We start from the raw sequence: 14,805 nt of genomic DNA on the forward strand, positions 1-14,805 counted from the left end.
TTCGGGATTCTGATTGGTTTACGTGGGCTTAAGCTTCTCGTTACACCATATATACACGGGTACGTGTCAATGAACACTTTCTGAAAACTGCCATGTGTGCACAAAGTTATTTTTGAAACCGGAGAGGTTGAAACGTCAGTTTATGAAAATAGCGGCCCACGTGTAAACATAGTAAAAGACTCACAGGTTAAATCAGGGGACAAATCTGACTTTTTCCATGTGTAGGTGTTATAACTGGGTCCCAGTGGGTCTATCAACCTAAAAAAATGTCAAAAAGAACAACCCAGTAACTTAGTTTTAATAAACCATTTTATGCAAGCATAAATAATTGAAATTTGGCCCCCTTGTGATGTCAAAAGGGGATCTTATTATAACAATACCACCCCTTAATCCGCACTATCCAACCACGGCACTGCTATTTAGTGCAGAGATAAAATAATTGACAGCACAAATACGTTTAAATTTTTAACAAACCACCATTATGGCGATCAGTGTTTGCATTTCATTAGCTCATTTGCATTTAAAGGGATACACCCTAATCGGCACATGATATAATAAATGATCTATGGGGTATTTTGAGCAAAAAAACTTGAAACACGGACTTTGGGGACGTCAAAGACTCATTTTACAGCTTAAATAAGTCTGATATAATGTCCCATTTAAAACATATGCATAAACCGTCAAGCATTTTAAAAATAACACCAGTCATCATTAAATAAAAGAATGATTTAATAGATTATTTCTCTGTTTCAAAAGCCATATTGTACACAATTTATTTTTAAATGTCCCAAGATATTAGAGCAGTTCTGCCTGCCTTGCTTTACTACAGTACAGTTTGAGCCTGACAGCCAGCCAGGTGAGCCCCTGCTTGAAACTTGGACAGCCAAAACACCATTTCATATACCCCTCTTATCAGCAAGCCCCAGTTTTACACTGGCAGCATGCACATGAAAAATAAGTGAAAGATGACAGGCACAATAAGCATATCTATTTTAAAATCAAAATCAAACATATAGCATATTCCTATCTGTGACAAGCGTAAACTTGGTGCAGATGAAAATGGCAAAAACGGTGAACAAAAAATTCGACAAAAACTTTAATCAAACAAATACCTCAGAGATGTACCTCTGAAATCACAGTCTTCAGCAAACCTGCAGAGTTCAGAAATCCCAGACGATTTTGCCACTGGCACTGGTAAGTGAACAAGTGCAAAGAATATTTATCTGTATGTGTGCAAACTTGTATATGCTGAACGTGATTGGACAAAAACGGCCATCAACGGCGATATACCCCAAACGCGACAAAACTGAAGAAAATGGTGAAGCCCACAAGTAAGGCTGTGGCAGGTGCTGTGAAGAACTGCCTGTACTGGATTTGGAAATACCAGAGCACAGACAGCATAAGAACAAACAGAGGCACCATGAGGCTGCCAATGTTGAGTGCCACATGCACCTGATCAGCAGCACGAGCACCCGCGGGCATCGCTCGGGTAGCATGCTGAGAGATGTGGCAATGAAGAACGCTGTTGTCGGCCAGGTTGAGAGACGACAGCGTCTGCCCATCGTCCTGAAGAAGCTGGCCCTGGTAAATCAGACGAACCTGGTGTTCCTGTCCAGCAAAGTAAGTCCTAAAAATGCAATCAAACACATGTTTATGTATACACATAAATAAACTGATTTGCCTGCATGTGCAACACAACCACAACAAACCATCTCATGGTTGTCAATAATATGCACAAAACATTTCTATAGATGTATCTATCTTTCAAATTAAAATTAAACTTCAATGTAGGTAAATTTTGGAAACACTTTCCTTGACTAAAGCAACAAACTAGCAAATTGTCCTTCAAAATACAAGCAATATGAAAAGCCTCAGAAGAATCTCAAATATGTTTACTCCTAAAATGAAGCCCATGATGAATCAGTGAATATTTTGTGCAATGTTTTCCTCAATCAAACAAAACAAAATATTCACTATGAATTCCATGATTTAGACTTTCTAATATGACCTTTTGCTTAACACAAAGGTGCATTAAGCTACTCGAGGCATGTTGACACCCACTCAAATGGCAAATGCACCCTATTTCCAGCAGATGTTAAATACCTCTCCTATAATTTTTTCGGTAACACTTTATTTTACGGTGACTTTGTTACACATGTAACATGTAATTATTATAGTAATAACAGTTCATTATGCATAATTACTTGCAACTAACCCTAAACCAAACGTTAATCCTAACCCCAACCCTATAGTAAGTACATGTTATTAAAGATTATTACTTAGTACTTAAATGTATAATTACACTGTAACAGTGATACCGTAAAATAAAGTGTGACCTTTTTTTGTTTCTGCTAGGAGTTTCACGTCATGAAAAAAGATAAATGTCCTTGAAAAAAAATCAACATAGTACCTATGGTAGGCATTGGCCGAAATCAGATTTTGGTGCTATTGCCGGTGTTGTGGAATTGCCATTGCAACAATAAAATGTGTTATTTTCAAATGTCTGTGTATGCAAACAACTAAATTTAGACACAATACATTTTATTTTTAAGCAACAAACAACATGTATGCTGGATAAAAATAATAAAGCCTTTAAATTATAATATTCTTTCAAAAATATTATTGTAATATATATTAAATCAAAACATTGTGGGGTGGTTTCCCAGACAGGGTTTAGATTAATCCAGGACTTATTTATAATAGGTCATTTAAGTAGTTTTTACAAACATACCTTACAAAAAAACACTACAGTAGGGGTGGCACGGTTCACAAAACCCTCGGTTCGGTTCGTATCACGGTTCTATGGTCCCGGTTCTCGGTTCAGTACGGTTCTTGTTGTTATTTTTTCTTTTAATTTTTAAAACTCCAGAAATGTATTATCTTATTAATGTATTAATTATCCATAATTTAGGATACAGTATTAAAAAAAAAGTTATATCATGTAATCATGCACAAACTGAATTTGACTTTAAGCACATTATTGGGACCATCCCTGAGGAAAGCCAGGTGAGATTTTGAAACAGCAAGAGGGAAGACATTGATGATTTCAACATGCTTTTCATTTATTTGGCAAAAAAGAGAATGTGTATTGCAATCTACATGAACTTATGTGCTTTTTTAGCACACAAAGATAACTTGCATTTATTAAAATGCCAACTTCAGTGTAGCTCTTAGATTTATCACTGACTACGTTTACATGCTGTAAATATTCGGGTTATGATCAGGTTAAGGTCGGGTTTCGGGTTTCTGAAACATTCGGAATAATCCGTTTACATGCGTGAGCAGAGAGAGTTACCCCTGTATACATGGAATTGGCAATATCCCGATGTAAACTGTGATTAAAAGGTAAATGCGGTGATTTTGCGTGGCTCACTATTGCGCAATGCGGTTTTACCGCCTTCATTTACTAAAATAAAATTATTATTTAAATCCAGAACAAGCTGCACCGATGTAGAAGCAGGGTAGGCTAAGTTACATGTCTTTCCTTTTATGAGAAAAAGATTAACAAGCTATACTAGGCTTCAGCTAAATATACTTTTGAAAAAAACAATTAATTGAGGAACGATTTTCTAACAAGAAGGTTTTTTAAGTGCATATTTACAGAGCATCGGTAAATACAGAACACAACAGTGTCTTAAAGAAATTAAAATTAGACAGTATTCATGCAACTATAAATGTACAAAACGAATGCAATAGCTTACAGAAGGCAATTAATATTTATTTATGGCATTTTCAATAATATATTAGTAGATAAATTAACATCTATAAAGTATGAAAACGAATAAATCATTATTTTGGCTAAATTAAGCTGGATGGATAATTTTTATAATTGTCATCCTTTCAGAACAAGCTTATATGCTATCTATAATAACTTACATTATATTCTGAGTGTTACTTGGCCGAAAATATGTAGAAATACACGCAAGTAAAAAAGTACAGAACAAAAATGTTTACCTCACGCGGATAGAATGAAAAGCTGTTAATTAAGCGGACTGAGAACGTGCAGAAACAGTCGAGTCGGCAGATGATCACCAATGTTCATATTGTTTCACGCAGGTACTGTTGATGATAAACTTTCATATCTAAATGTCAGGTATATTCAGTCAGTTAATAATAAAGCCGCCGGCGTTATTGCAACATCCTTATCCACGGAGCGGACGCTGTGTACAAAGAAAAAAACTAAGGTTTTTATTTTAAGTGGTTTTAATGCTGGTAAGCAATCAGTTATATTATGCCACTTTGTATTTGTGTTGATCAGTTAAATTAAAGTAATTTTAATCTTAGAAACTGCATCAAGATGCAGACGACGCTACAGTTATTCTGTCATCTTTAACTTTTTCACACATTCACTGTATTTAACGAAATATGAATAGCATAGTATTACATTTTGAATTCAAATTCACGCAAAAAAAAAAACAAGTTACTCTCATAACTATTGCCAATCTATTTGGCCTTATTATACATGTATGCTTTGAAAAACAAGAATAGCTATATAATAATTTAACGTGAAAACCGCGGTTGTTGCAATTGGTTTCCTCCTCGCTCTAAAAGTGTGGCGCATCTCTCTCGCCATGCTTACCTCTACTCCCTGCGGGTTTTTTTGGCGCATACAAGAAGTTTCTCTACTCAAAAGACCAAGATTCCTTGCGAATAGAACATGCGCAGTACACAAATCAATGTTCCTTTTGATGGGAATATCCCGATGCGCGTTTACATGACCAAAATGTCGGGTTAGAAAAGAGGTAACCCAGGGGTAATATTCGGGATTTTAAAAACAGGAATATGAGCATATTCGGGTTTTTGCCGGTGTTTACATGGACGTCCGCGACCGGGTTATTGCTAATATTCCGGATTTGAACGGGTTATTGGCTGCATGTAAACGCAGTCACTGAGAGGCTGCTTAAATACTGCAGAGAGTATATGTGGACGAGAGAGAAACATAACCTTTACACCTGTAATATTTAAATCCGTCTCTTTTGTCCACTTCTGTCCTGATTACTTTGAGGGGCAATTTATGAAATAAGATCGCGCAACTTTCACACGCTAGCAAAATGAAACTACGCAGAAATCAGCCGCTTTAATTTTATCAATGAAAGGCTAAAAATAGCGCTAAAGACGTAAAACAGTACCTCAGATTACATAAATGGTCGGAGAGAAGGCGGTCTCCTGTGGCTGTTTGAGCACATTCAACCCATAGACTGCAGTTCAATCTATTGTTTTATTTCCGCTGTCATCATAGGTAACATGAAATAAAAATATGTTTCCACACACCAAACTTATACGACGCTGGCGCATCCTCCAACTGCGGGCAGACTTACTTTTCTCTCCCACTTGCCATTTCTATACGTAACATAACCTGCAGTACTTATACTCAGTGTTTCCCATACATAGGCTCTACTTGGGCGCTGCGCCCAGGTAAATTGCGACCCGCCCAAGTAAAAAAAAAATCACTTTACGAATTTCCGTATTTCTGAACTCGACTGGATGACCCGTGTTTTGGAGAGAGAGAGAGAGAGAGAGAGAGAGAGAGAGAGAGAGAGAGAGAGAGAGAGAGAGAGAGAGAGAGAGAGAGAGAGAGAGAGAGAGAGAGAGAGAGAGAGAGAGAGAGAGAGAGAGAGAGAGAGAGAGAGAGAGAGAGAGAGAGAGAGAGAGAGAGAGAGAGAGAGAGAGAGAGCGCGAGAGAGAGGTGGGGGGGGACCGTGAAGATGATGCACGCGTCATAAACTCATCATCCAGCGCGGCAAACTGGATCAACTGCAGCAGCACATACGGAGCAGCCAGGGAACACACTGCGACCAAAATGGTCGCATATGCTTATGTGCATATGTGTTTATAGCATCTAAGTTGGCTTCATTTTGCGTGCAAGCACGTTGTGTCTCTCCGGTTGAGTGTCCGTTCACGTGCTCTCTGTTTCTCAATGAATTGGGCGCGACGCGAAGCAACCTCAGTGTCACATTGTATCCTTTCATGTTTCTGAACTTGAGCAGAGTTTTACCATTAGAGGTCTTTCTTCACTGAGGACGCGGGACCCGTACGGTTCCGGGTTTATATTTTAAATGGTCAGATGGGTCCGGGTCGGTCCTAGTTCATTACTTCGGGTCCAAGTCTGATTAATATTGTGTGTAAAACCCGAGTCGATCGGAGAACGGCCGTGAGCGCTACCGCGCTAAAGCTCGAGTGCTGTTTTAGCGTGCCTCCGGTTTCTATGGCGATAGCAACTGGCTCTTGTCACGACCACGCGCCGCTTCATTTTCTTTATCCCATTTTTTAATAGTCTTACTATTAATAGACAATATCTTTACTAAAATCTAAACAGTTTGCACAGAGATTGTAGCAAAAAGCAGTGCTAATACTGAATGAGCAAAGCTCTAGCTGACTCAGGATATAAAAAACGCAAAGCTGTAATGTAAAGTCTGTCATCGGGACAGCACAGCAAGTAGACTTTTAAATCTGAAATAATTAGTGGATTAAGCTTTTTTTAATCGGCAAAAGAGAAATAGAAAGCAGTAAAAGTGCCTATCTTATAGAAGTTATTACCATTATAACATCAGTCACATTTATAATCTATAGACCTGCACTGTCTATATAGGCTATAGTATACATAGTATTGTATATAATTGAGTTTGATAAAAGGGGTCATCAAATTGCTTCATATATCAGTGCAAAAACATCAAGTTTTTTCGTGGTGCTTTGACAAACAGTGTCAGCTTTGTTTATGGCAAAAAAAGTTTGGGGTGGTTAGATTAATGAACTATAATGTGAAATTAATATGAATGTTTTATAAATCAAAGTATTGTGTTGTGTCACACATTATTAGTTCTTTGTTACATGTATAGTAGACCATTTTTTGTCGGTGGATAATAATGATTGCCCTTTTCACCAGCTACCACCACAAGTAAATTTCAGATCTGTGGGAAACACTGCTTATACTCCAAACCAGACCCCTCTTCTTTCGCGCGAAAGGGAAACACGCTATCTGAGGTCACATACAGGGCATGAGACTACATTGCGCATGCCATGAACCGTTGAACCGTGCGGTACACACGCGCCCCGAACCGAGACAAGCGAACCGAACGGTTCGGATTTTTTTCATGGACCGTGCCACCCCTACACTACAGGTGTGCATCTTAAGACAAAACGATGTCACCGATATATGTTAAATTTAACAGGACAAGGTGTTTTTAAATTAAAGCAGCTCAAAGTGCATTTTAGTCTGGGACTAGGATAAGCCCTGTCCGGGAAACAGCTCCAAAATCAATTACATGACTTAATGATTTTATTAATTTTTCATAATAGGCATGGGCGGGTTACCGGTTTCAAGGTATACCAAGGTTTTAAACAGTCAAGGTTCCAAAACCTCTAAAATGTTCTGTGATCCCGTCTCCAAAGTATGAGCTGTGTTTATACAAAATTCATTAATTAAAATTACGATAATATTATATATTTTTTTGAAAGCATATTATAATTTAAAGGCTTTATTTTTACCAGGCATTAGACAATAACACATTTTAGTGTTACAATGACAATACTATAACACCGTGAAACCGTGGTATTTTTGCCAAAGGTTATCGTCCTGCCAGAATCTAAAGCCCGATTTATAGTCGTGCGTAAGTTCTACGCCGTAGGCTATCCGTAGCCAGACGTGCACCTCGCAAAAATTTTAACAGCGTGTCAGTTCTACGCGGAACGCAAGCGCTGTGATTGGTCCACCAGAACCCCTCCAGTCAGGTAGAAAAAACTGCGTCATAGGTATTTCCGTTTGCGACGGCAACAAAAGTCACTGTTTATTTACTTCCATCACTGCCGGTCTTCTCAAATCATACACAACAAGTTGCTGTTTCTTCTTTGTTTGTGGGTTAACTTGCCAAGCTTCTTCTTTTTTTACGTTGTGCTGCTACTGTGGTTATACGCGTGGATACTGCCTACCAGGGGTCTGCGCGCGTGTTTGCACGTCGACGCGGACAATGACGCAAAAGTATAAATGAAAACCGATGCGGAACCTACGCACAACTATAACGAGCCCTTTATACCGGCCCATGTGTAAACACATCTCAAACACAGAACATTTTAGAGGTTTTAAAACCTTAGTATACCTAGAAACCAGCCTATGTCTAACCAAGGGATAAGTGTACATATGTGTCTGGTGTTACATTGTGTCTCTCTGTTACCAGAAGCGTGTTGACGTAAATTGCTGTGTGATGAACTGCGAGTAACCATCAAAAATAACGCAACCAGTGTATTAAACTGTTCATGGGTGTTGTTGTCATCATCAAACGTTGTTACTTCTGAGCATTCTTGCACTTCATTTCACTTTTCTGATTGAATTCATAGAGCTAGACATTGAATAGAAAGAACTGATGTAAGAGCAAAAGGTCTCTGGCTGGCAACAGTATGTGGGCAGAAAATTTCTTGGAAAAGCTTTCTTACTGATTGACAAAAATGTGTATGTTGCCTAGAGACAAATAATTCAGTATGAAATGAAGGATGCAACAAATCTTAACTCAAAACCAATAAAAACGATTTCACATACGTGAGCCAGACTTAAAATAATCCTACATTATGTAATGAACATTCAGTGAAAATATAACCTTGATATATTTAATGCTGACTGAGTAAGGTCATAACAAAGATTTAAATTAATGTGAAATTAACTATTGAATTCAAACTTTGATGCTCCCAAAAAGAACATAAGGGCTTTGGGTTGGATTTCATAGACAGGGTCACATACATGCTCAATTAAAAGATACATTTGGTTAAAAAGAAACATTTAGTTACTGTTTGCTTACCTTTTAATATATCCAATCGTGTCTTGAGGATTAACTTGCGCTGTCCTTTCCGTATCATTCAAGAACTTCAGCCTGAGCACCATGTTCCTTTGAGTGTCGTTCAGTGCCTCTTCGGCCGAAGGCTGTGTGGCATTTGGGTCGCTGGCTGTAGTAGATGAGGGACCAGCTGCCCCTCGATGTCTCAAACCATCGCTCCCAATCTCTTCTTCCTCCAAGATCCCTCCCTCACCTCCTCCAGCCGTAATGCCATCCAGGGCCTGCCCCTCCGCTCCCGCTACAGTTCCAGGTTCACTCTTATTAGTTTCCCTGACATCACCGGGCGACGAGTCCGTGTTACCTGGGGGGAGTGGCTCTTGGCTGTCAGTCTCTGTGGAGGGGGCGGCACCTGGGCTAGGTGAGAGCAGGTGTTCGGGGGGTTCAACAGTGTGAGTGGAGGCCCAGGCCAGAACCAGGACGAGCACCAGGAACACCACTCCAAAGAGCAGGGTGACCTCATCACCCACCCCCTCTATTAGAGCCATCCTGGTCCACTGTGTCCTGGACTAAGGCAACTTCAAACTTGGCACCTGCGGCACATGTTTACAATTATTGGTTTTGATAAGGGTGATTAATGAATATATTGCAGGGAAGATAACATGTGAATCATGTTTTTGACACTTGTATGTATGGATATGCTCATTTTAGCATTCACTATGTGACTGCGTCTGACATGTTTTCTTGTAAATGAGCATCTTTTATCAAAACTCTTATTGGATTCTGCCAACAAAGCGGTATTTCTTAATGTCCTCAGGCTGGGATTAAGCAGATTTCTTTGTTTAATGATTTATTCATCATGCCATTTATTCATGCCATTCCAGCATCTATGGTTATATTCATGGCGAGTAGGGCTGGGCAAAAATCTATTTTTCGTTTAACCATTTTTAAAATCGTGGTCGATTCAAAATCGATTCTCAAAAATCCGAATCGGTTTTTTGTTATATTTATTTCCGCAAACATTGAACGTAAGATTAACGTTAATCTAATTACTAGTAGGGATGCACCGAAATGAAAATTCTTGGCCGAAACCGAAAAAGAGGAAACCAAGGCCGAAAAACCGAAACCGAAACACCGAAATAAATCATTATGCCAATTATTAGTACAAATGCATTTATGGCTATCACTGTGTACTAACTTTACTAGGGGTGTGTGACGGATCACAAAACTCACGGTTCGGATCACATTACAGTTTTTGAGGCACAGATCGGATTATTTTTAAGATCAGTGAAAAGGGGGTGTAGAAAATCTAATAACAAATAAAGAAATTGAAAAAAAAAAAAAACGAAATATAGAAATTTATAAAAAATAAAACAAAGACATTTATAAAAAAGAACAAAGTTGCACATTAATAAGGGCTAACATTAGGTAAAGAAATCAAATTAAATGAGTTATAACACTGTCTTTATTGTATAAATTAAATATATTACTATTTTTAGATCTACAGAAGTGATTTTCTCTTTGTCTTGGGTTGTTTGATTAACATTAATGACACAGACTTAAGTAGGTTAACTGAGGCTACTGCCTCTTTAAATAAGCAGAGACTGGTTTCTGACTGTAATCTATACATACACTTAAGACATATACAAATGTTTTTATGAGAAAAAGAATACTGTGGAGATAATTTTGTTTATATGTGCCCTGTCAATAACACAAAGATTTTATGTTCGCTTGTTTGCGTCTCACTCGTGTGTGCACTATTGAGGGGACTTACGCGCGCGCACACAGAGTCCGAGGGCAAATCCCAAACAGCGCAGCATGCAAACGTTACGTTGTTTTTCATTGCTTTATTCGGCAAATGTATGCTAATGGACTACAGTATGAGACACATTTGCGCGACTCTCTCTAAAGTTTACACACCAAGAGTTCTGAATCTTTGAAGGGCGTACTCACTGTGATGATCACGTCTGGACCGGACTTCCAGCATGTGCCTCTGTGCGTACAGACAACTGCTCTCTTTAGCGGCTTTCTTGCAGTTAAATACATCCCCACCGCATACATGTTGCTTTAGACAAGCACGTGCAGGTCGCGGCTTCTGTTTGCATCATCATTTCGGCCGTATTGTTTCGGTGATAAAAGTCTTTCGGCCCTTTTTGCTCTTTTGGGCCATTTTCGGCCGAAAATTTTCGGTGGCCGAATATTCGGTACATCCCTAATTACTAGTCTTCTTCACTAGATGTCACGCTCTTTTTTGCCGTGCGCGATGTTACTTAGGAGCGAAGGGTGAGCCTGTCATTCATTCATTCATTCAGTGCTTAACATGGCGGTTTGAGGTGCTTCTTCGACGTTGATGCCACCTTCACATTAAAAGTCAGAGGTATGGAAGCATTTTAGATTTCGCAAGCAAGACGACGATAATAGTGTTGTGGCTTTTAATTTTTTTTATTAATTACCCACTTGTAAACTGCTGTTCACTGTTCTTTTTATTAATACAGTATTTGTATTAGATCTATATTCACTGAGTTGAATCGAGAATCGAGTATAAAAAGTGACACAAGAACCGTAATCGAAAATTGAACCGAGAATCGTAATCAAATCGATTTGATAACTTGTATACCGAAATCAAATCGATCTGGAACAGCTGAATCGATACCCAGCCCTAATGGCGAGCACTGGTTAATCCATACACAAATTGATCCACACAAGTTAATCCATACACGAGTTGGGTAGCAGACATTTAGTATCTCCAATTCACCTAACTTGCATGTTTTTGGCCTGTGGGAGGAAATCTGAGTACCTGAAGTAAACCCACACTGACACAGGGAGAGATGAAGCAGATTTAAAGCCAATTAGATGAATATGTGCCGAGAGAGTCAAGTTAATATAATTTTTGATAGAGGGGGTGTTAGAGGCCTTTTGCATCTGAGCTTCGCATTTATTGTCACACTGGAGTCATTTGGATTACTTTAATGATGAATTTATGTGCGTCTGTAGCATTAATACATTCAAAACATTAGAAAGCCTTGAAAAGCAAAAATATAACTGTATGAAAATAAGTGTGAAAATAGGCATATAAATTTAGGATGGCATGAGGAAGTTGATCCCTGCTTGCCGATAACCAATTAATCGACCAATAGTTTTATAGTGGATTCAAAAAACATAAGAATAAAACTGAAAATGAAAAGTATTACAAAAGTAATAAAACAACAGTACAGAACCATGAAAATGTGCTAAATGAAATAAATATATTAAATACAACTTAAAAAATGTATATATAATGGATAAAAGTAGCCAGCTGCATATAAACTAATGCAAATCAATGGTAATAATCATGATATTAAACATTTGGGTTGAATTTATCTGTGTGTATTTTTGTGTAACTATTTGAGGTACTACTAATATTAGCGTCCTGTCAGCCTTGATGACAAACTTAGGTTCCTGCTGTTGTTTTTCTGCTGAAGCATTATCTATTCAGAAAATTAATTACTTCATAAATGGTAAATGGACTGCATTTATATAGCGCTTTCATAGACCAATGGCCATCCAAAGCGCTTTACAATTCATAATGATTTAAAGCAACTAGGGCTGCACGATTTGGGTAATTTTTCCCATTGCGGTTATTCGTGGTAATATTGCGATGTGCGGTTGCGATTATAATACATGGTATCATGAGTCAACTTGATGGGTTTTAAGAAAAATACACACACAGTTTAGTGATAATGCTAAAATGTGTATTTGTAAAACTAGTGTCAGTAATCTTAAATCCAAAATACCGCCATACAACAGACATAGAGTTTTTTTTTTAGCTACCAGATCACTGTCAACCTCCTCTGCATCCATCTTTGCTCTGGTATTTCTACGCTGCGCACACACAAGTGACGACGCACACCACACACGTGCATGCCACACATGCACTGCCTTTTTTGTTAGTTTTTCTTTTTAGTTTTTCTTTTTAAACAGCAAGGAAAATCTTCAAACTGTTATCAGAAAGTTTGTGTTAACAAGTCCACACATTTATTTATTTAATATAATTGCAACATTTTGCTGTCATATAATTGCACAGGCTGACATTGCGATTGCGATGCGATTAATTGTGCAGCACTAAAAGCAACGGACTCAGAAAAACTATCGGCATGGAATTTTTTCCGATACCACCAATAAACTATCGGCACCGATTAATATGCAAAACAATTAATCAGTCTACCTCTAGTTAGGATGTCTGAAATGTAACAGAAAGTTGTTCTAACCCCAACCAACAATGGTAAAAAAAGAATCCATAAAATAATACAAAACAGAAAGTTGCGCCACAGACAGATAAAATATTTATAGAAATCCATGCTGAGTGACACGAAAAAGACATTCATGTTGGCATGAAAAAAATTTGTGTTCATGAACACAAATAAATAAATCAAATATTTTGTGACTATAACATGACTTGCCTTGAGATTGGGTTGTATGAGTATAATAGGACATTTTCATTTTCCAATAAACTCTTCATCCAATCTTACATACAGTTATTTTACAATCAATAACATAATTGTTCATATACATTTTTTTTATAGGTGTCCTGTTTTCTCTCCATCTATTTCTACCCTGTTTTCCTCCACTGTCTGTAATGTCTCTACAGTCTGCTTTAAAATAAATTCTATTTTCTGTAAAGCTGTTCTGCAACAATGCAAAATAGAAATAAAATTAAATAAAAGGTTTTTAATGCATGAATGATCACCTAGCAATGTTTATGTAAATATTTGCTGACATAGTAAATGGGTATGTAAATACACATGAACTGTGTAAGCAAAATGGTTTCTGTGTAATCTTTTAAACTGTTAGGTGCACGAACCTTTGAACACAGAGGCACAGTGAAGTGATCCCACAGATACTGATGACAGCTACTATACTGTATTGCACACAGTATAAAATAATGCTCTCTCTGCAACATTTTACCCAAGTTACTCTTGACTATAAACAGACTTTATCAACGTCTGTCGATATAGTAACATATCATGTAAAGTACAGATTTATACAGGACAAACCAATTAAATACACTTTCTTAACTGCGGACAGGTGTAAACGGATAGACAAACTACACGTGAAAGTCCTCAAACTCAATGTAAGTTACAATATATAACGACTAACAGGAAACGAAAACAAACGTCTGCAGCCACGTATACAGTACACAACAAAAGTTATAACCGATAAGACGCAACCATTTAAAAACCTAAACAAGTTTTGTACAGTTATATGTGTGTGTTGAAGATCATCAGGTGTTTGTTGTAAATGATGATGATTTGTGTGTGACTGTAAGACGCACTGCTCACTGCTACAGCCTCGAGGCAGCTAACACGAGCTCGAGACAGCTGCTAATGCTCGCACGTCTTAACTAAACGCGTCCCCGAGATAAGTGGTATAAAAAGTTAAACCAGTCCGAGGATACGACAAAATAACTTACCGTTGACATATCACATCATATGACGGTCCATGATTTGCACCGTTTTACGTCTGCGCTTCCTGATCACTGACAGAACAGAACGATGCATAAAAGGCTACTTCCGGTTAAAAGCAAGACGTCAAAATAAAAGTCCAATGGTTTCAAATTCTAAACCAGTTGATCTGTGTTTTCAAGGCTTCACCTCGTTGTCAACAACAATTGAAGGAAACCACACTTATAATTTCTACCCAATAATTTTTTTTATAACTTGGTATAACAAGAAAAATGTGTTATAAAATAAAAAATTTAATTAATGTTTTTTATAAATAAAAGAGAGATCTTGTAATTGCGAGGAAGTTTTTAAGGGCCCCAGTAAACACGGCTTATCTTTCTATGCAAAATCTCAAGATGAATTATGAATTATATAAAAGTAATAAAATTATTAACAAAAAGCCTTCTAGTGGAAATGTGCTGAGATGTTTAATTGTTGTGGAAGTGTCATACATCTAAAAATAGGCAGAGTTCTTTAGTGACTTAATGATGGTTCAGATGTATTTTCCATTTAGTTTCAATATATTGTCTTAGGTGTCCATCCTTCATACACAGTTGCCTCGAAGT

General features: G+C 37.7%; 1 protein-coding gene across 1 annotated transcript; it reads right to left on the reverse strand.

Annotated features, from left to right (window-relative positions):
• Positions 1-711: 711 nt before the first annotated feature.
• tmub1 (transmembrane and ubiquitin-like domain containing 1) lies at positions 712-14,322 on the reverse strand. The gene is made up of 3 exons (XM_065276552.1): positions 14,209-14,322; positions 8,787-9,352; positions 712-1,627 (listed from the first exon to the last, which is right to left on the reverse strand). The coding sequence occupies exons 2-3, from the start codon at positions 9,305-9,307 to the stop codon at positions 1,276-1,278; spliced, it is 873 nt and encodes a 290-aa protein (XP_065132624.1). The 5' UTR covers positions 9,308-9,352; positions 14,209-14,322; the 3' UTR covers positions 712-1,275.
• Between the last annotated feature and the right edge of the window lie 483 nt (positions 14,323-14,805).

Source organism: Paramisgurnus dabryanus, chromosome 6 (assembly GCF_030506205.2).
Source record: "Paramisgurnus dabryanus chromosome 6, PD_genome_1.1, whole genome shotgun sequence".
In the NCBI taxonomy this organism is placed as follows: Eukaryota; Metazoa; Chordata; class Actinopteri; order Cypriniformes; family Cobitidae; genus Paramisgurnus; species Paramisgurnus dabryanus.